Genomic DNA, 22,510 nt, shown 5'->3' with positions numbered 1-22,510 from the left:
AAGACTCTGCTTTTAATTGGGCTTATTTTCTATTTCAAAAACAGGCATAAGTATTACAGGAAGGTTGAAACAAGATTTAAACAATACACAGAAGTGCGTAAAAATTCCTTCCTGTCTTACTCTGGTAACCACAGCTGCCAGGTGACTTTCTTTCCAGATCTCTGTTTTTGTGTGTTTGTGTTTGTTTTTGTTTTTGCACACATAGTTATGTAGAAATTTGCACGTGCATTGATATGACTGTGAAAACACAGAACATGGGTCCTTTTGTCCACAAAAAAGGAATTACACTCTCGTTACTCTTCTGCGATTTGCTTTTTAAATTTGACAGTATTTTGTGGTCATTTTCCCGTATCTACACAAAGAGATATGCTTCATTCTTTGTGGTAACTCTGAAGCGTCAGAGCGTGGATGTCATTTACTTAAACATAATTGTTTTGCAAGATACATAGGTCATCTCTGATTTCTACTGATATAAACTCATGGCCCTGTGAACAGCCTTCAGCCAAAATCCCGGCAACACGGAAAAAGTAATTTTGAGGCGTATACTCTCAGAAACGCGATGGTTTCCATACGTATTCTAAACAGTCAGATCGGTCTTGTAACGCGCACCTGGACATCTCCTGCGCCACAGGCTGTTTGCTGACACTGCACAGGACCTCTCAGTCTTCTGCCAGAGCAACAGTCCAATGCGGGAGGCTCGTCTTGTTCAATTTGCATTTCCTTCTCGATTAACTGAGATGGTTCACACCTTCGGTTATTTTACGGGGCGTTTTAATTCCTCTTCTGAGAACTATTTGTTTATATATTTGGTTGCTTAACTCCTTCGTGAACTGTGTCCCTGAGAGTATTTCTACATACTGAGAGTCGTTTCAGAACCCGGCTCCCAGTCGAGAGTGCGGACTCTGCCGCCTTCCTCTCGCAGCTCGAGCACATCGGAGTCGACCATGAGACAACGAACTTCCGCTCTTTTCCCAGAGCCACCAGCTCGGTGCAGGGTGTTGTTTACAAGGAAAGAAAAGAAAAGAAATGACAAAGATCTCACTGGCCTTTAGAAGATCATAACCAAAAATAATCAAAACCACTTGCCTTGGATCAGTGCTTTGCAGTTTACATGCTTTGGCTAAATAAGACATGCAAATAAACAGTGAACACATTCGGTAGAAGATGTAGGTACCACAACACCATAATAGGGGCTTGGGGGAAATAGAAATCAGCTGGGGGTGTGGGGACTGGAATGGTGGCACAGGGGAGAGTTCCAAGGAGGACCACGGGGAGTTGGAGGATAGGGTAGGAAGGATTTTTGTGGGTGGGAGAAAAATGTATAAACAGAACCAAAGGGTAAGGGTCTATCTGGGAAGATCACTTCCCCCCGAATTGAGCTTAGCATCTGGAATATTGGGCCAGAGGTCACAACTGTCTCCCCTGTCAGCGTCCTTTCTTTCGAGCATCACACTCCTGTCACTTCAGTCTGAAGTTATAGCATCGTTTTTTGTTGCCAGCGTGTCTCATTCCTGGTTTGTATTGGGTGTGGATGAGAACGGAAATCTTCTGGGGTTTCCACATGGCCCTTGTCTGGACATCCAGGCCCCCTGTCGCTGACCTTCGGTCACAGCAACGTCCATGACCTCTCGGATTTCTTCCTTTGTCTGCTAGAACATTCCAGACACAGGTGTTTGGAAGCACCTACGCATCAGGGCCAAGCTACGTGCGGGAGAGACTGAGAAGAGCGTGTCTGGTTCCCTTCCTCGTGGTACCTGGAGTCCACCACGGCTGGGGTCAGTGAATAGTTTCATTATTTATTTACACATAAATTTTACTTTGATGAGGGGCGCCTGGGTGGCTCGGTGGGTTGAGCCTCTGCCTTCGGCTCAGGTCATGATCTCGGGGTCCTGGGATCGAGCCCCACATCGGGCTCTCTGCTCGGCGGGGAGCCTGCTTCCCCCTCTCTCTCTCTGCCTGCCTCTCTGCCTGCTTGTGATCTCTGTCTGTCAGATAAATAAATAAAACCTTACAAAGAAGAGAATGATTCAAGCAGATTTTACCGTGATGTCAATGGCAAGCTTACTGGTCAACGACCTGGACAGACTGTGCGCTGGAGAGAGTCTTCATTTGCGAGCTCCCCCGGGAGAGTGGGCCCCTGACCTGGGAAAATGTGCAGCATAGCCCAGTGTCCTAAGGGCACCCAGTGTTTCCAGAAGGGGCAGACTTTTTCCTGGGAATGCCGCTAAGTACGGTAGGTCTTGCCTTCCCTGTACACACCCCCACGCTCCACCGACTTGGGCGGTTTCCACACGAGGTCCGGCAGCCTCCGCAGCACCGGGCCGTGTTGGAAATGCAAATTCCCGAGGCCCACGCAGATGTCCAGAGCACAGACCCGGGTGCAGGGCGGGCGCGGTGTCGGAACGGGACCGCCGGATCACGAAGGAGACGGCAGCTCCCACGTCCGGTCTGTCCTCGGCCGGCGCCGCCAACCTTCTGCAATGTGGGCCGTCCCTGCGGTGAGAGCGCAGGCCTGGGGGCTGGCCCGGCTCGCCAGAGGCCTTGCTGAGGAACAGAAACCATGTCATAGAACATCACAGACCGGGCCGCTCCGAGACCTTGTCTGAACACAGACAAAAACAGGAACATGTCCAAACCACAGAAATAACCAAAATGTGCTTCCATCCTAGCTACAGACGAGTGGCCACGGACTCCTGGCCACTGAAAGCTTCAGACTCTGTTTACCCGTGCGTCCATCTGCTGCTTAGTCACGGAGCCACCCTGCTTGCTGATGGCGTCCAGCCCCGGGCAGGACCCCACATCTCAGGAGGACCCAAGGCAAGCCGCGGCCCGTCCCCAGAAAGTCCCTTCTGATCAGTTCTTACTAGAATGTCGCCGGCTGCGCTGAGGGAGGCCCCCATGGGCGCAGGAACAGGTGCACTCCTGGCCGTCTTTGGCTGGACAGTACTGACGGTCGGGGGGTTCCGGTCCCGCAGCCCCCACCCGGCCTGGGACCAGCGCCCTCCCACGAAGAGTCTATCCCCAGGCCAGCCCAGGTAAGCGCAGAAACGGACAGCTATTCCTTACGAACATTTACGTTACGGTTACATTACGGTTTTAAGAGATACGGAGGACTTCAGCGGGCAGGACAGACCTCATGAACGAGGTCACGGAAGCCAGGAACAAAACGGTTTATGATCCTAGTCTGGACGCTAATTCCCAGCGGGCGGAAACGGACGAAGGCGGTCACCCGGGACACGCAGGTGTGTGCACCGTCTGAGGGCACATCCGGCATGTGGGAAGGCGACCGACCTTACATATTTACTCCTTCGTGTGTCCTCGCAAAAATCATGGAGCTTATCATGTGCTGGACACTTGAGTGCACTGCCTGCGTTCCAGAAGAAAACGAGGCCGTGTTCTTGTTCTCAGGGAGGGTCCAGTCCGATGGAGGCCACGGATGCAATGAAGCAAGGAGAGAGTGCCGTAGGTGTCGTGCAGACGCTTGGGTCAGGACATCGCGGCCGCAGAGGCTAAAGGAGCAGGAAGATGGGAGGTGAGGAAGGAGAGAGGAGGGAGCATTGATGGAGGAGCTGACCTTGGGGATGAGAGGAGGCCACAAGGACGCGGGCTGGGAAGGGAGTTCCCGGGAGCTGGGGACTTCTCAGGACCTGCCACACAGGCCTGGACTGACTCGAGGGGCCCGGGGCAAGGGCACAGGTGCGGCTGCCTGGCTGCTGCCTGTCTCTGCAACCCCGATGTCCTCACACAGCCGTGTGGACAGTGCCGTCTACACCAGCGGGTTCTGTCCCATCCCTCCTCAGCGACCTGCCAGGACATCGGGAAAGTAAAGCCGAGGAGGAGACACTCCTTGCGTCCTGCCCGTGTCTCTCTCCCAAGACAAAGCACATCAGGACAAGGTGGGAGCCAAGATGCCGAGAGGGGAAGAAGGAGGGCTGGGAGGGTGACCGAGGACAGTCAGCAGAGAGACCCTCGTTCTGGGAGCCGGCCTCTCACGTGCAAGGTTGACACCGGCTCAGGGGGCTGATGTACCGTCACGGGTCGGATCTAAGGCCAGGAACGTGGGTCAGCAGGAAACACGGCCCACGAATCAGCCTGGTTTTGAGTCTAGCTGCCGTCCATGGGGCTAAGCCCTTCCCATAGCCTCGCACCCTGGGCATCCCCACGCCCTTGCTCAGCAACAGGGGTCCCTAGGCGCTCCTGCTCCTGCGTCTGCCCACTCCACTCGGGTCTGGCAGCTTCTGGCACTTCCCCTGACACAGGCAGGGCACTAGTTTATCTCCTGTCTGCGGTGCGGTTGCTTCCTGGGGTCAGGAATCTGGTGGAGCCGGGCTCCCGGCAGCCCCGACCACCTTCGGCTTAGCTCTGGCCTGGTGGGAAAGTCCTCTCCCTGTCCTTTCCCCTACGTTGGAAGTTCCTTAAATCCCTAACTTGAAAAACAGGTTCTCTGTGCTCCAGGGAAGGGAGGGTTGACTTTACCAAAGCTGAGGGCTGGAATTTCCATTTCATTTTCTCATACATCAAAGAGAAGGAAGAAAAGCACACGCGGGTGAGATTATGCTCTGAAGCCGTGTGAACACCCACACTACAGGAGTTCTGGAGCTGGGATGCGTCACCCTCCCTGTATGTAGATGTGGTCCCCGACGTGGAAGCTCTCCGAGCCCCCAACTTATTTTTTTTAAATGAAAGCTTCATCATGTGGGCATGATGGGTCATTAACTCTGTTGGCAGACTCTCCCTTCTCCAGAGAGTGGTGGGGGAGCTGAAGTTTCGAGGTTCTAATCATCACTGTCTCTGTTTTAAAAGGAGCCCACCCAGGATCACCTCATAAAAATAACAGGTGCTCCCATCACCCAGGAAAGTACAAGAGTTTAGGAGCCCCAGGTCAGACACTGGGGTCAAGCACCCACTATTAGAACAAAAGGTGCTCCCCACGCTCTCGCCTCTTAGGACGTTAAAGGGTCTCAGGCCTTCCGTGCCAGGAACTGGGGCAGAAAGCCATCATTTTGCAGTGACACGGCCTCATGTGTGCTTCCTGCCTCGAGATGGCTCTGGAAGCCTGTCGTGTTGAGTCTGGGAGCGGGGATCCTTGCTCCGTTTTGTGGGTTGCTGGGGGTGCTGACCATTGGTGCTGCAGTCAGCTAACGTCTGTTTAGAAGTCAGGAGCTTATTATAAGGGAGCTTGCATTCCTCCAACTCCCCAGTTTCCATTCTGCTGATGGGAAACCTGAAACCCAGAGCGGCCGGTGACTGTCACACCATCTAGCGGATACGCAGCATCAAACCCACGTCCATATGGCGGGCTCACACTGCGTGTAATTTACTGCCCAGCAGCGAGGTTCTGTGGGTGGAAGGGGCAGCTGCTGGTAACTGCCAGGAGAGAGGACAGAAGGCGGAGCCCTCCGGGGGCAGGCTGGGCAGTATGCGCAGCTGGTTTTTTCTATTTTTATTAACTTTTTAAAAGAACAAATCATAATTTTGGAAATGAATTTTGTTTTTAAGTATTCTCCCTCCTTTTGATTTGGAAACTTAGTTTTATCATTTTTAAAAAAAGATTTTATTTATTCATCTGACAGAGATCACAAGTAGGCAGAGAGGCAGAGGCAGGGGTGGGGGAGAAGCAGGCCCCCCGCAGAGCAGAAAGCCCCACTTGGGGCTCAATCCCAGAACTCTGAGATCATGACCTGAGCCGAAGGCAGACACTTAACCCACTGAGCCCCCCAGGTGCCCCCATCATTCCTTATTTTTAAGAACGATACGAGTGTCAAGTCCTTTTATGAAGCCGACGTAACCCCACTATGAGAACCTGATGAGAACAGTGCAGTGAAAGGAGATCACCAGTCTCATTTGTGAACACAGATGCAAGGACCCTAATGTACATGAGACAACTGAATTCAGTAACAATCAAAAAAATAATACATTGTGATAAGTTACGATTAATTTGTAGGAATGCAAGGAGAAAATTCTACATTAGAAAACAAATCTATTAATGTAATTTCACATATTAACAAGCTAAGGAAGGAAATACTTAGGAACACTTCAACAGATGCAAAAAAAAAAAAAGCATCTTATTTACAACTTAAGTTAGCAGAAAACTAGAAATAAAAAGAAACTTCCTTAACGGGATAAAAAGGTATTTATCTTTTTACCTGGAAAAACTTGAAAAGCATTTGCTCTAAGATCAGGAGCGGTACAAGAATACATGCTAACATAATGTTCTGCATGAGACTGAAGGTTCAGGTCAAAGTAATAAGACAGGAAAAAATACTAAGAAATATACGGATTGGATGGAAAGAGATGAAATTGTCTCTTGCAAGTATTTACATGCAAGACTGAAGAAAACCAACAGACCTTCAGAAGAAATAAAAAAGCTTAAATACTATAAGATCAATATACAGAAATCAGCAGTATCCCTCAATACCATAATAAAACAAAGAAGAGACAATAAAATACCAAAGTGTCCAACACAACAATAACGAAACCGTAAAATATCAAGGACTTATGAGACAAAAATTCACAAGCCCATTCCAGAAGAACATTTAAAACTCCAGCAAAGGATGCAGAGAAAGCACTGAGTTAGAAGTGAGATAAATTGTCTTTGTGAATGAGGGTGCAGTATTTAAAGATAACAATTTTGCCCCACTTTAATGCGATTTCAAGCAAAGTCGCAGCCTCCATTGGGGAGATCCTGTCCTGCTCGTATTTCGAATGAACCCTCCACAGAGTGAGTCTTGTCAGAAGGCAGGACCCTACCCCTCTCTGTGCACGTGGATGAAGGGCCGGACACGCCTCGCTCTTTGGAAGCTAGCGCGAGTGTGGGACGGTAGCTCAGGCCAAGCATTCTGCTTGTCGGGGCTCTGAATCTTGAGCGGTGCGGGAAGGCAGGAGAGTTTGGACGGCGTTTCACTTAGCAGCATCCCTGCTCTAGGCTTTTCCCTGGGAGCGCCGGTGCACTCTGACGCCTCCTGCGGTAAATCTCGCTCCACGTTAAGTTAGGTAGAACCAGTTTCTGTTGCTTGTAATCAAGAACTCGGAACTGGGAACCTTGCCAAAACTTGACGTGGAAGAATTCAAGCCCCTGAGTAACTAAGACCAGGAGTCAGCAAACTTTTCCTGTAAAAACACTAAATATTCTAAGCTTTGTGGCTGGAGGCCACTATTCAGCTCCACGGTTGTGGTCAAAGCAGCCAGTGGCTGTGTGTGAGCACGTGGGTGCGGTTGGGCCCCAATAAAGCTTGTTTCACAGAAATAGTCCGTGCGGAGAGTTTGGCTCCTGGGCCGTAGTTCCCTGTTCCTGATGAAGACAATCATGAAAAGGAAAATTGAAGAAAAGACAGACTCACTCTATGACCTAGTGAGACTTACCAGCCACCACAGCAGGAAGAACGACGTGGACGGGTCTAGGAATGCGCAAGGGGCCCAAGGAACAGAACAGAACCCAGAAAGAGGCCCGTGAGGGTTTGGGTTATCCAACATTTTGTAGGGAAAATTGGTTCGTTATGTGGAAAAAAATAAATTGGATCCATACCTCAGGCAAAATATAAAAATAAGCAAGAACCTCAACATGGAACGGTAATGTTGTGAGAAGGAAATGTGGAATGTCTTCGGACTCGGCGGCGGGGAGAACTACGGCGGCTAGGCCGTTACTGGACCGATCTGCCTTCTCGGGAGGACACACCGCAGAGAAAGTGGTTGGGTCGTTAGAGCAAGTTAGCCTGGAGCTGACGCCACGTGGTCCACTCAGGTGAGTAGGGTCTGCTTCGAAGGACAGAGCCCGGGCCACACGCTCGTGGCCGAATCATCATCTGGGTCGTGAACAGAAAGGTAGGCGAGACTGTACAGGGAATGAGTGTATTTTGTGTGGGCAGTAAAGATGGGAAACCCTAAAGGGACAGTATTTGGAGCCGAAAAGCAATCCAAGGCCTTGCTTGATAGTTCTACAAAGAGCATGGCGCTCAGGCACAGGAAAGAGACAAGCGAGCGAGACCCAAAGTCGCCGTCAAGTCATCTTGTTTGGTCTTATTCTGTACATACCCGTAATTGTGTCTTACTGGAGAAGCAGTAACGAAGACCAGAGGCGCAACCACGTCTTCAGCCCCCAGTGTCGTCACGCGCAGCCGTGAGAATTCCCTCTCTGACGCAGTGGAGGGGCTCCTTCCCACCTCCCAGGGTGGCTGGAAGTCCTACAAGGTCAGCTGGGGTACGGACTGAAGATGGCTTCCTGTTCTCCGTCCTGCTCTCCCACGGAGAAACGGAGCTGGTCTCCCCCCACGTTGAATCCCGGCTTTGACAGAGGGAAGTTGGCCACAGTGCTGCTTCTGCTTCTTGCTTCTTGGAAACTGTACGTCTAGGCCTTCAGCCACTCCATAAGGAGACCGTCTGGACGGAGAAAGAGGTACCAGTCTCTAGACGTCTGTGCCAAGGAGCAGACTTGGGAATGAGCAAGTGGGGGGCAATCCAGCCCAGCCATGGCCTGACCCAAGAGGGCTGAGATCCTGAACAAGGCCAGGAGAAGAACCGTCTGGTCAACCCACAGAATTATGAGTGGTGGTAAATCACGGCCGTCTTTTCAGGACATTAGAGTCTGGGTTTGTTTTCTGTGTAGCTGGAGATAAGCAGAGTGCTTGGAATGTGGAGCAGCCCAGCGAACCCAGCACAAGGGGCCACCGTTCAGGAAAAAGCCCACTTTTATAGTGAATATCTTCCTAGGCGTTAATACCTAGGAAGCTGAATAGAAGCCATTTAGCTATTTGAATTTAAAGTAGCCCGTGTTCTGCCTCTCATTCTCTGTTTGTAGCATCATCTTCTGTAAGATGTCTAAAATGAAATTTTAATTGAACAAGTTAACTTGAATTAATATTCGTCCATTCATCCATTCACCCATTTGACGGTGGGTGTGAGAGACCTTCTCAGGGCCGCCGATCACGCTCATCACTGTGCTTCTAGCTCCCAACGGTGCAGACAGGGACTCTGCCTTTTTTGCCCGGAACTCCACCGTTCCCACCAGTATCACTGGGGTTGGGGGACAGGGAGGAGGAGACGCTTATAGCAGTATTCGACCCAGCACGGTTTCTGTACCAGAATGATTCCGTAGGTTGAGAGCTGTCTACGCAGTCGGAGGTGCATTCTTCCCGGTGTGAGATCTAGTTACACGGAAACTGAGGAAGTGGAGTAGGGGTTAAGTTCCGACAGAACTCCAGCCCATCATGTGTGTCCCCAACTTTTCAATGGAGTTGCTTGCTTTTCTCGGGGCTCGGTGATTTGCTCGCTTGGGCGGGAGGAAGAGGAAACCTATCTAAGGTGTTTGAATGATGCTGAGGGAGTTGTCCAAGCGTCTCCAAGTGCAGGCGTAGCCCATACTACAAGCTCGACGATCACCGTCATCAAAGTCCGTGAGGGCAAGTCCACGACTGCTTCGTAACTGACAACGGTCCCGGTCTTGGTTCTCTAGTCTCTAATTCCTAGGAAAGTGTGTCAGGGATAAAAGCCTGTGCTGTTTCCTGAACTTCGACCCATCATCTGTGGGTAGTGGTGACACCGTGTTTCTCCTCACCAGGTGAAGTTGCCCAGTAGGTCACGGCTGTCCCTTAGCTGGAGGTCAGGCCGAAGGGCAAGTCACTGTCGTCTCCACGCCTCCAAGCCGGAGTTTCTCTCTCTCACACGCAGAAAGATCAGTGACGACGCGGGCAGGGCTGGTGCTGCCTGACCGCTTCCATACTTGCAGAAAGCATAAACTCCGTCCCCAGAGAAACAGTGGTCACCAGGGGAGTGCTCCGGAGCGTCCTCTGTCTCTCCGGCACTGAAGCAGTGACCGTGATTCTCTCTTTGCTGGCCGGGGCATTGGCGTCCGGGCTATGGTGGCAAAGAGGGGACCAACTGGGACTTATTTTTGCTGGTCCCTACGGCATTTTATTTAATTTATTTTTAAATATTTTATTTATTTATTTGACAGGCAGAGATCACAAGCAGGCAGAGAGGCAGGCGGGGGTGGAGGGGGCAGAATCCCCGCTGAGCAGAGAGCCCGATGCGAGGCTGGATCTCAGGACCGTGGGATCATGACCCGAGCCAAAGGCAGAGGCTTTAACCCACTGAGCCACCCTGGTGCCCCCGGCGTTTTATTTTTATGTTTTTGATGTAAGCTCCGCGAGGCGACCTGCGGTGCGTCACCGCTTTCAGACGGAGCGCGCGGCGGTCCGGCCGCTGCGCCTGACGCCCGGAGCTCGTCGCATCACGCGCCCTCCTTCCGCCCGTCGCCGTCACCCCAGCCCTCGCCCCTCCCTTCTGTGACCCTCAGCTTGGTTCCCGGAGTCCAGAGCCTCTCACGGCTTGTCTCCCTCCCTGATTTCTCCCCCTTCAGCCTTCCCTCCTTCCCTGCGGTCCTCTGCTCTGTTCCTTATGTTCCATCTGTGAGTGACACCGGAGCGGACTTGCTCTCGGCCCGGCTGGCTTCACTCCGCACAGCCCCGTCCAGTCCCGTCCACGGTGGTGCAAAAGCTGGGTGTTCGTCCTTTCTGATGGCCGAGGAATAGCCGCTTGTACGGAGGGACAACTTCTGTACCCGCTCCTTCCTTCTGTCCGAGCGAATCCAACCGCAGGTCAAGGCAGACGGTTTCCTAGGAGAAAGGGCGACCCCGTGCGGCAGTTTTAAAATATGACCGTGAACTTTGCGGCATTTCTTTTTTTTTTTTTAACTGATGCTGCAGTTTTATCTATTTTTAAGGATTTCATTTATTTATTTGAGAGAAATAGAAACAGCGACAGAGATAGCAAGAGAGCACAAGCAGGGGGAGCCGCAGAGGGAGGGGGAAAGCAGGCTGCCCACTGAGCAGGGGGCCCGGGACCCTGGGATCCGGACCCCAGCCAAAGGCAGACACTTAACCTGCCCGGCCCCATCCAGCGGGATTACTCTGGCTTTTTAAGTACGTTTTGAAATCAGGAAGTGTGACTTTTCCAGCTTTGTTCTTTCTCGGGATTGTTTTTGCTCTTCAGGGTCCTTTCAGATTCCCTATGAATTTTAGTTCAAGTTTTTGTCTTTTGCATTAAATCGGTAGATCACTTTGGGTAGTCTCGACAGTTTAACAACATTAAGTCCTCCAGTCCACAAACACGGGATTTCCCCTCTAATTTATCTTTGATTTCTTGCACCTCCGTCTTTCATTCCCGTGTATTTTATCCTTTTTGATATAATTGTTCATGGCGCTGTTGTCTCGATTTCCTTTGTAGATTGTTCATTGTTCGTGCACAGAAAAGCAACCAAGTTTTGGTTGTAGACTCTGTATCCTGCTACTTTGCCAAATTTATTAGTTCTAACAGGTGTGTGTGTGTGTGTGTGTGTGTGTGTGTGTGTGTGGTGTAATCATTAGGGTTTTCTGTATATAAGATCTTATCCTTGTGAACAGAGATAATTTTACTTCTTTTTCATTTTGAAGATTTTATTCCTTTATTTCACAGGCAGAGATCACAAGTAGGCAGAGAGGCAGGCAGAGAGGGAGAAACAGGTTCCCTCTGAGCAAAGAGCCCGATGCAGGGCTCAATCCCAGGGCCCTGAGATCACGACCTGAGCCGAAGGCAGAGGTTTTAACCCACTGAACCACCCAGGCGCCCCTTCCTTTTCATTTTGGACGTCTTTTATTTTTCTTATCTAATTGCTTTGCTTGGGACTTCCGGTAGGATGTTGGGTAGAAGTGGCAAAAACAGGCATCCTTATCTTGTTCCTGATCCCAGGGGAAAAGATTTAAGTCTTTTGCCACTGACTATGATGTTGATTGTGAATTTTTCATAATTTTTTTTATGTTGTGAGACTTTCCTTCAATTCCTAGTGTGCTGAGTGTTTTTATCATACAAGGGTTTGGAAAATGTGCAACGCTTTCCTGCATGAGTTGAGATGATGATGAGATTTCCCCCTTTTTTTTCCTAATGTGGTATATCGCACTGATCGATTTTCATCGTGCTGCAACATCCTTGTGTCCCGGGAATAAATCCTCCTTGTATTGTGCATAACCCTTTCACTATGTTGCTGAATTTGGTTTGCTAGTACTTTGTTGAGAATTTCTGCATGAATTTCATAAGGAATATGGGTCTACTTTTCTTTTCTTGTCGTGTCTTCGTCTAGCTTTGATATAAGGGTAATGCTAGTTTTGTAAAATAAGGGAGTGTTCTTTCCTGGTCAGTGTTTTGGGAAAACACTGAGAAGAATCGGTGTCAGTCCTCCTTTAAACGTTTGGTGGAATTCACTGGTGAAGGCTTCAGCCCTGGCTTTCCTTTTTCAGGAGAGTCTCAGTTACTGATTTAATCACCTTCCTCATTATGGGTCTGTTTAGATTTTCTGTTTCTTAGGATTTAATCTTGGTGGGCTTGCTGTTTCTAGGAATTTGTCCACTGAGTCTCTGTTATTCAATCTGTTGACATTTACTTGACCACAGAGCTCTCTTATTTGTAATTTTTTTCCCTGTAGAATCAGTAGTAACGTCCCCACTTTCAGATCCGATTTTAGTGATTTGAGCCTTGCCTCTTTTTTCCTTAGTCCGTCTAGCTAAATGTTTGTCAATTTCACGGACTTTAAAAAAATTCCAGATTGTAATTTAATGTTTAATCTATAAGGTTATTTTTCTAAAATTAAGACTTTATTTTTTAGGGAAGTTTTAAGTTCACAGTGAAACTGAAACAGTGAAACCGAAAGGGGAAGGTACAGACGTTTTCCACAGACACCCCCCACCCCAATCCTTCATGCGAAGAACCTCCTCCCTTCTTATCAGCATTCCCACCGCAGCGTGCCTGATGCCGTCCCACAGCACGTTAGGTTCCTTTCACTTTTTTTTTTTTAACCCTTTTTCCTTTCTCCCTGAGCTTTGATAATTTCCACTGCCTCATGTTCAAGCTCGCTGATTCCCTCTACCCAACGTGCTTCTCCACAGAAACGCATTAGCGAGTCTCTGGGGGCAGAAAGAGCTGTGTGGACGTCAGGAAAATGGGTCTCTGGGAGAAGTGAGAAGGAATGGGGTGTAGACGTGGGGATAGGAGTGTGGGGCCGGGGCAGGCGGGCAGCCAGTGACAAATCCGTGATGCTGGGGCAGGGGGAGGAGTGGAGGGAGGCGGGTAATGCCGTTTCCTTGGAGCAACGTGCAATGCCACTGCTGAGCAGGTCTTCAGTAGGGCCTTGTGGGACGAGCTGGGAGACAGTGAAAGACAGAAGGGTGGGACTGACATCTGGGCTGGCCCTGGGCCAAGGACAGGGAACCCAGTGTGGCCGGGTCAGGGAGATGCAGTGACATCAGGCCCGGACTCAGCCACAAGTGTGGGAATGTAAAATCTTGGGAATTCACATGCCTGTTGTGGGAAGAACCGGGCTTCCCAGAAGACTCGGAGGAAAGCCTGGGCCAGGAGGAAAAGGGGAACTTGGGCACCTTCGGGCTGTGCCGATGGAGAGAGCTCGCTCCTTGCCCGCCCGGGGACAGGACGGGTGCAGCTGAAGACCCGAAACGACGTGGAGGTCTTCGTTCGTTTGTCTGGACTCGGACTTCACGGCACAGCGTGTCCTCTCTGACACAGACCCAGTCCTTCCCGATAGAAATCCTTCTGCGTAGAGTAAAAACTTTATTTATCTGTGTATTTAACATTTATTACCACTGACCAAGTGCAAGCTCTTGAGGAAAGTCATGGAGGAAGGAGGCTCTCGTGCTTTTCCCCAGGAGAGCGAGGCGGTTGGAAAGTAGCCAGGACGCGGGGAGGGACGAACGAGGGGCCGAACGGAGCTCGGGGACCGTGTGTGTTCGCTCCGGCTGGGGAGCAGCCACGGAACCACGGAATGAACGTCCACTCTTCCCCACGTTCCTAATTCTTCCTTGAATTGCTATTCTCTCCTGTTGAGAGAGAAAACACGAACGCCCGACATGGGCGACAACACACAAAAACCATCCCGAGACGCTGAAAGCAGAGGATGTGTTGCAGGCGGTACGGTCTGTCGTCCCCGGAGCCCGCTTTCCTGCGCTGGACCAGCGGCTCTGAAGCCCACTGTGGCGGGGAGGGCGGCGCTGGGCGGAGCGCGGCCGGGCCGGGCGTCTTGAATAGCAGCCGCGCCTCCCTGGGTAAGGTGGGCCTCCGGCTCTCGCGACTGGAGCTCACCCACCAGCACGACAAGGGGACCAGTGGCTCCCTGGGCTGTCCCGTACGTGAGCAGGACTTGTGAAAGGCCGGGCGCACGCCATGCGAGACGCACTGTAGCTATTATTTGTATGATTCTGGAAAGAACACCCGTGAGGTGAATCATACTCTTTGGAATGTGTATTTTCCGCTCATACCACTCCTGGGGTGCATGTCCTCACTAGATTTAAAAGCTTTTAATTACCTCTTGCTTCCCTTTGTCCAGAACTTACCCCTTTCCCAGTTTGACTGGGGCGCCCTCTGGGCTGATGCCTAAGAATTTGATGCCTTGGTCTATCTGCTTCCTGTGAAATCTAGTCAGTCCCTTTTGGGATCCCTTTCTCACTTTCTTAGGGTTCTGGGACAGTGACACAGGCCACAGGGGATCCCACAAGGGTTGCGGATTTATGGGAGGGGTGGCACTGTTTTCTGTTCTGTTGGTGATAACTTTGTCGACAATTGTCAGTGTTTCATCAACTTCTGGGCAACAGAGGCAGTTTGAGTCACAACCTGAAGGCACGGGTACGTGGTATTCTCCAGGAAGGGTTCACTATTCTGCGAGGGCTCAGTCTGCGGTCCGGAAAGAGGATACAATCTAGGGAGCTCGCAGTTAACTGGACTGGCGGGTATGATTACCACCCCCTGCGCCCGAAATACAGCAGATGCTGTTTCTTGATCTTGTTTTCCCATCGCTTCCTTTTCTGGGAATTGTCTTGGGGGACTATTTAATGTTCTAGGAACACGGTTTAGGAAATACCGTTGATGGTAAGTTCTAGGTTGGACTGATCTCCTAAATCCATTTATTCTAGGAATGATCGTCTCCTGAGGGCACGGTCCTGCCGTTCGGAAGCACCTTCATGGCTCTCGTTATCATTCAGACTCTGGGGCAGCTGGGAGGAAGGCGCTCTGTCCCTCAGCCCATCGCCCCAGGGGGACACTCCCGAAGGCATCTGTACTGAGCCAGAAAGAACAGCGAGTGACAGATCGGGGACAAAAAATACCTCCGTTGCATCCTTTACCTGATTTCACCCAATGATACTGTATTACTGAATATGTAAACCAACAACGTATAAAACAGCCTGGGGCTGTTTTCAGGAGCTAAGGTCTCGAGTTTCTCCCCTCAGTGGGCTTTTAGACGTAAGTTCGGACAGGCTTTTCCAAGCGGGTACCCATTTCCCAGCCCTTCCTGTTGAGGCACGCCCGCCCGGAGGAGGGATGTGAAATCGTAAATATTACCGTATAACTTCTGGATTCCTTCGATGTCATCTGGTGAAAGTCTGAAATTCTTGGACTCTCCCACTCTGTAGGTTGGATACATGACGGCATTGGGATCAGACGAGTGACCGAGGCCCAAAGAATGGCCAAGTTCGTGGGTCGCGGTGACCAGGAAGTTAACTCCTGCAACCCAAGAGTGACACGCAGGAACCGTTAAAGCAGCCCCGTGAACAACATCACACGTGACATGCGAGGGAAAACGAGACAACCGCAGGAACGCACACCTCTTCAGAGCCTTTGCCGTTCACCTCCTTGAGTCTAGGCCCCACGAGTGGAGGGCTGAGAAGGAGCCTCAAAGCGTAGTGCTTTGATCTCATCACCCCGTCTGCTTTTACAAAAACGTGCTGTTTTTCCAAGGTCATTCCCCCAGACAGCCGTCTTCTGGAGTGGAAAGCAGAGGCTTCAGAGGCATTAGGGACCCAGGCTCAAGGCCCAGCTCTCTGCTTACTAGCTGGATACTTGGGACACACGACCTGACCTCCCGAGTCTTGGTTCCTCGTGTTAATCAGAGAAAATCGCTCCCACTGTGTAGGTCTGTCATATTCCCGAGAGCTTCCCAGTATCTGGAAAATAATGGCTATTCACAGACAGTGACTTTGAGCATGAGGAGAGAGACAATCGGTCTTGAGGAAACCAGGACAGCAAGGCAGGGTCTCCTGGCAACGCCAGGTTTGGTTTCTGATTGACTGAATCGTCTTCCCTCGGATTCACAGATGGGCTGTGCTAGGAAGGCAGAAGGCAAGAGCCTGGGAGTTAGCAGGGTGGCCAGAGCTCTGACAGTGGGCAGACACCAGAGACCCTCTGTGAGCCCACCCGGAGAGGGAAGAAAGCGGAACCAGCAGGACACGCAGGATGTGGGAGCCAGCCCTGGTCACCACCTCACAAGGCTCCGAGCTGACAGCAGACAATGCGGTGGTGGTGACTTCCCACGACCAGACACTCCTACGGATCTCCGGCTCAGGGGCAGGGAGCAGCCACGTTATCTTATCTAATTAACTGACTGTTAGAACCTCCTCCACTTAGCGGTATTTAGACCAGAGCTTTCTTCTGTTAGTTTTCGGGGGATTCTGTAATCTCCCACTTTGCAGGGTGACAAAGATGGTGCCTGGCTTCCTTTTGAACAACAGAGAATGGCCTGAGACTTGTGCACAATTCTTAAATATCATAGTCTCTGCTCCTCCTCCTCCTCCTCCAGTAAAAAATCTTACTTTTGGGAACTGGAAAGACCTCTGATTGATCGCATGACCATGCGATCCCAACACTGTAAAGCACTGTGCGCACATTATGTCATTCACTTCCCACCACAATCCCAGGAGGAGGGAACGACGGTCCCACTTCATAGACGGAAACCGGCTCAGAGAAGTCATCACTTGACCAAAGACACAGGGCGAGTGGCTGGCGTTGCCACAGCTGGTTGACCCCAGTGTGGTTTGAGCCCACAACTGCCTTCCATCCTCTGTCTACACAGCACAGTGAGCTCGTGGAATGAAATAACGCGATTAGACGCACACTGTCGTTGGCAGTTAACTATGGGTCAGTAATTACCGTTAATGAAAGCAATTAGCGAATTCACACTGGTCTAGGGGTTTGGATCTCTGACAACACCGTGCAGGGTGGTGATGGGTGCTGGGGAGGGCACATGTGCTGAGCACTGGGTGTTACACGCAACTAGCGCATCCTTGAACACTGTGTCAGAAACGAATTCTGTACTACACAGTGCCTAACTGAACATAATAAAAAGAAATAAAATAAAATGTTAAAACAAAAAAGAAACGACCACGGTGTGGCGGGAGAGGGCGGGCACTGTACCTATCCTGCCGGCCGTCCAGCGCTCGTCCTCGTCGAAGTGCGCGTCCCCTCCCAGCCCCGGCCCGGGCGCGAAGGCGTGGGCCAGGGTGTTTCCCGGTCCGTCAAACGGGTAGTAGTCCCCGTGAGCTGAAAGAGAACGGGGGTCGCCCCTCGTGAGCCAGCCCGCCTCTGGCCGTTTACCTTGCGCTTTGGGAACTACAGCGGCTGCGACGCTCCGCCCGGCGCGGCGCGGGGTCCGTGCGCGGTGCCGGCCACAGGCAGGTTTTCGTTCACAAAACCGCGGCTCAGCCCTGCGCCCCGCACAGACCCAGGGCTTCCTGCCTGCGGGAGCGCAAACGCGGACGGTGTCTGGGAGGACCGGGCGCAGGCGGCCCCGGCGAGTCCCGTTAGAGCTTTCGTCGTGATGCAGACGCTTGTCTGAGTCGGACCCGGCGGGATCCGTCTGAATCCAACGGATTCCACCCATTTCCGGACGGACACGGGCTGCCGGGATCAGGGCTTTCTGGATACGTCCGGGGGCGCTGTCAGTATTGTGGGCGAAGTTCACAGGTCGGCTGAGTCCGCAGCCCCTGGGCGGTCCAACAGAACAGACCCCCAAAGAACACGTGTCTTTAAACGTGCACCTGAAAAGCTAGCAGTCAGCAGCGGCGTGTGTGGGTTTTAGCTCCTTAAATCCCGTGATCCGAAGGCTCTCAGTTTCTCCCCTCTTACCCCCTTGAGGGTGTTGGCAACGGGCCATCGGGGAGAACCCTGAGGGCTTTCGGAAGTTGTAACCCGTGTCTTGGTTTAATGAGGGTGTTAGTCATATTTTGACTGTTCTGTAAATGCACGTGTGTACATATGTATATGTCTACCAGGATTCACGCTACACACAGGGTCAGCAAAGCTTCTCTGTAAAGGACCAGATAATAATTTAGGATTTAGCAGCTCAGCAGTATCTGCCACGATCCCTCAACTCTCCCATGGTAGCCCCAAAGCAGTCGTTGATAACGGGTCGGTGAAGGACCATCCCTGTACTCTGGTAAATATTTATCCACAGAATGCGAACCTGCCCACCAAAAAAAAAAAAAAAAAAAAAAAAAAAAGGATAGAAATTCATGCACAGAAATAGATGGCAGGCCAGGTTTGGCTCACGGGCCAGGTTTGGCTCACGGGCCAGGTTTAGCTCACGGGCCAGGTTTGGCTCACGGGCCATCATTTGGCATCTCTGCTACCAACAGTGGCTCCACGTTAATAAACCACAATACACTATACATCCCCTACATCCTGTGTGGAGCACAGAGGAAGGTCCTGAGCAGAGGAATGTGCTCCCAGGAACACGCAGGGCCGCCCGCAGCGACCTTCCTTCGACCTTCCTTACCTCCTCTTGCAAAGCCAATCATGATGTCTGCCGTCCCCGCTAACACTCTCCGGAAGGCCAGCGGGATCTCCCTGCTCCACAAGGCCAAAGCCTTTGCCACGAGCTGATTGACGGTGACCCGCGGCAGGTCTCGCGTGTACGATATGACCCTGACAGGGAACGAGAGGACAGCGTTTGGCCTCAGGAGGAGGGCCAGGCTGTCTGCCGCGGTGAGCCCCGGGGTGCGCACCTGTAGGTGACGACTTGGGAATTCCACTTCGGCTGGGTTGGGAAGAGGGAGTAGTCGGCGACGTCGGGGACCCCACACCTGGGCTTCTGCATTATTTCCACCAGGCGGGGGGTCAGGACCCCCGTCACGGGCAGGCGGAAAAACGTCTGCATCCGCTTGAGCATGGCTCCGACGCTGTCGGCCTCCCTCGTTTCTGAGTTGGACGGATAAAACCTCCTGAGATAGTCCTGTTGGGGAGAGGGGGATGGTCTGTCACCTTTATTGTCTTCCTTTTAGATCACAGAAGCCTGTGCGTCTTTCCTCAGATCCCTGCGGACTCGAGCCAGGGTGTGAAGGTGGTTGCGTAGCCACGAGGGAAACAGTGTGCATCAGTGGGAGAAAATTCAGTATGGATAAGGACGCATCAGCATTCCATCTCATGAGCCAAACGGTCCCTCCATTTCCCTTTTATCCCATTCAGTGTTTTTTTTAATAAGATTTTTCTTATTTTAAAGAGTTTATTTGAGAGAGTGAGAGCACACAAGCAGGAGGAGAGGCAGAGGGAGAGGGACAAGCAGACTCCCCGCTGATCAGAGAGCCCAAGCAGGACTCGATCCCAGAACCGAGATATCATGACCTGAGCGACAGGTCGACGCTTAACCCACTGAGCCCCCCAGAGGCCCATCTCCCAGTAAATGTTTCGCAGAGAAACGCACGGTACACTTCATAAAGCACAGACTTGCTTGTAACAGCCAAGTGGGAAGGGCACCGGGCGAACCCCAAGAACGCAGCCTGCCCGGAGGCCCCCGGCACCCAGCCACCTCCAAGATCCGCCAGAGGTCTCGCCTCGCTGAGGTGAACAGGTCTGAGGATTCTAGTCTCAGAAAAGGATACTATGAAATTATTTCGTTTACTGTGCATATTCTCCAGGCGAAGACAGCAGAGCTCACGGGGCTGAATGATGTGCCCAGGGCCACATATGAGCTTAGCCGCAGAGCTGGCCCGAGTCCCCTCACTGCCGGTCCCCCGGGCTGCAGGACACAACAGGTCTCCCTGGGGCACCCCCACGTGCCCCTGGATCCTTGGCACTTTCTCAAAGGAGAAAGTTGCAAGGTCACCCTGAGAGGAACTGTATTTGAACTCGTTCTCTTTCCAAAGCCCGTTTCATGGGAACGCTGGAGAGGGCCGTAGAATGCATGATGGTGCTGTTGAGCACGCGTGCCGTGCGCTAGGCCGTAAGGTTACTTGTCCCTGAAATGCTCGGAAATGTGACCTTTGCCCTATTGGTCTCTCTCTTCAGGGTCCCAGGGATTGTGTTTTCTTCAACACAACACTGTTCATCCATACAATTAAGGATCAATCTGTTATTTGAAAACAAGTCATTTTATCTCTTCCTGAGCTCCAGGCTTTACAAAGATGCTCTTTTGGAAGAAATCTTTTTATATTCTTGATGTAAATTCTCCTGCCTCTGTTAAACCCAGCTAACGTCTCCCTGGTTTATTGGCAACATGTGCAGGAAGTAACGGGACTCAGCGCGCTTGCAAATGTGCCCCTTTTGGAGAACCCATTAGATTGGACTTTATGAAATTGCTGTTTTGTAGGTTAAAAAAAATCAAATATCAGTAATCCCATATGGTTCAATCTAACAGATTACTGGGACTTTTTCAAAGTCTGAGTTAATTGAAATAAAAGCAGACTTTTCTTATGCTTAAAGCTTAAGTTTTTGAACAACAGTTAGGAGTCAACAGCCCATTATTTTACCAAATATTCATTACTTATACTTATTAGGTTGCTTAATAAGAAGTCTATTGGAAAGACCATGGCTTTTGAACCAGAAAAACTTGTCCTTGGCTCCTATCACTATCATCATCAAGTATGTGACTCAACATAACTTTGGCATCTTTCTCCCGGGATAGGGCTGAAGTTTCCATGACATAAGATATGTTAAAGCACTTTAAGTCTATGATTTTCACATACATAGAAGTTGGCACTGTCACCTCCTTATTCAGGAGAAGAATCCTGTGAGCTGTGAATCGCACAGTATCACTGTCCCCATTGGGCAAAATCAGAACTTCATACCTGCCCATGGTCCCCACCGGCTGGGCATGGGCCCCCAGGAATCTCTACCGTGTTTTCTGATTTCAAGCCTCTCCATTACCAGGAGTCCCCACCTCAATGGCAACACGCAGCTCTCTGTGGAAAGAATCTCGAGTCATGATAAATAACAACATTAACAACCTCAATTTGTTGAGCAGGAACCCTGCTTTGGCTTCCGAGTAAGTCCCCACAGCATCCCATGTCATCTCCAACTTCCAGTCGGAACATGGACGCTCAGAGGGGGTGAGATCACCCCCACATTTGTCTATATAGCGAAGGCAGGAGGAGCTGCGACGCAAACCCAGTCTGGGCAGGCTCTGAAGTTGCTCTGTTTTTTTTTGTTGTTGTTGTTGATTTTTTAGAGATTTTATTTGTTTATTTGTCAGAGCGTGAGCGAGCGAGAGAGAGTGCAGTCCGGGGGAAATGGCAGGGGGAGAGGGAGAAGCGGACTCACCGCTAGCTAGTGAGGAGCCTGATGCCAGACTCAATCCCAGGACCCCAGGATCATGCCCTGAGGGCAGACACTTAACAACGGAGCCACCAAGGCGACCCCCCCTTTTTTTTAAGAGAGAGAGAGAGAGAATGTGTGCAGTTGTGCACAGAAGGAGAGAGAGAATATCAAGCAGACTTCCCATGGAGCATGGAGCCCGACGCCGGGCTGGATCTCATGACCCTGAGATCATGACCGGAGCTAAAACCAAGAGTCAGTCGCTTAACTGACGGAGCCCCCCATCAGCCTGCTCGATTAAACATGCATATGGTCAGAAAAACTACCCACATTGAAAATCACACTTCCTCATGCTGACGGTGAGACAGGGAGCCCCCACCCCAGGGGACCGGGCCAGGGACGTACCTGAGCCTGTCTCCACTGTGGCTCACTCATGCCCCCTGCCTCCCGGGGGAGCGGCAAGGCCAGCCCGCTGTGCAGCAGACACAGGGCACATAGCACGGTCAGCCGCATGGCTGCTGTCCCCAATGTCTCCTCTGGACGGACGGCAGATCGGCTGAGTCCCGCCGGACGCTGGGGACATTTATATAGCTTCTCAGCCCTGCGTGTGGAAACAGGTGACTCACTGAACTGTTTTCTTTCTTTTTAATGTCTACAGAACCTTGGAAGTGAGTGTTATTTTTCATTAACAGCAACAAGGAAGTTTTATGCCCTTACTGGCAGGAAGCACACAAGGTATTTGCCTCTCAAGGTATTTTTTTTTCCCACCCTGTTTGCTGTATAAATTTAACTCATTTTATTTGCCAGAATCAAACTGCTACTCAGACAAGCCTTTGCAATTTAAAATTTGGGGAAAGCATCATTTGGGACTTCTTGTACCATGTGTCTTAAAGGAATTTTTTTAAAAATTTGAAATGCATGAAAAAGCGCCTAAGACACACAAATAATCAAATAATTACAAAGCACTCTGTAATAGTCTCCAAAGTCAGGATTTGAGTCCAAATCCTTTATTGTTATCAAAGGTGAAGCTGAAGCTGAGACGACAGATCCACTTCTTTCCCAGACGTCCCAGCTTGGTGACAGTGGCCTGACTCCCCACCCAGAGCCACCTGTCCAGTGTGCCTTCATGTAATGCATTTCCCGGGAGAGTCCCACGGCTTCGAACTGTATTACATCA

At 51.0% G+C, this 22,510-nt stretch overlaps 1 protein-coding gene and 1 long non-coding RNA gene across 6 annotated transcripts; one reads left to right on the top strand and one right to left on the bottom strand.

The window, feature by feature from the left end:
• The first annotated feature begins 1,204 nt into the window (after window positions 1-1,204).
• LOC111153697 lies at window positions 1,205-17,169 on the top strand. 5 transcript variants are annotated; one of them, XR_002641033.1, is made up of 4 exons: window positions 1,205-1,775; window positions 2,036-3,896; window positions 14,946-15,273; window positions 15,444-17,169. It is a non-coding gene; the product is annotated as an uncharacterized LOC111153697 (long non-coding RNA). The 5 variants fall into 5 exon arrangements; XR_002641035.1 differs by lacking the exon at window positions 14,946-15,273; XR_002641032.1 differs by lacking the exons at window positions 14,946-15,273; window positions 15,444-17,169 and having other exon boundaries at window positions 1,205-1,514; window positions 1,654-1,775; window positions 2,036-5,475.
• Window positions 12,624-21,959, bottom strand: LOC111153696 (matrix metallopeptidase 7). The gene is made up of 6 exons (XM_022512848.1): window positions 21,739-21,959; window positions 18,810-19,036; window positions 18,581-18,729; window positions 17,221-17,346; window positions 15,373-15,534; window positions 12,624-13,856 (listed from the first exon to the last, which is right to left on the bottom strand). The coding sequence occupies exons 1-6, from the start codon at window positions 21,844-21,846 to the stop codon at window positions 13,828-13,830; spliced, it is 801 nt and encodes a 266-aa protein (XP_022368556.1). The 5' UTR covers window positions 21,847-21,959; the 3' UTR covers window positions 12,624-13,827.
• Window positions 21,960-22,510: the final 551 nt, after the last annotated feature.

This window comes from Enhydra lutris, unplaced genomic scaffold, assembly GCF_002288905.1.
Source record: "Enhydra lutris kenyoni isolate GAN:26980312 unplaced genomic scaffold, ASM228890v2 scaffoldscaffold34, whole genome shotgun sequence".
NCBI classification, from domain to species: Eukaryota; Metazoa; Chordata; class Mammalia; order Carnivora; family Mustelidae; genus Enhydra; species Enhydra lutris.
Note: the sequence above shows the minus strand (reverse complement) of the source record. Positions and strands in the feature narration are given on the sequence as shown.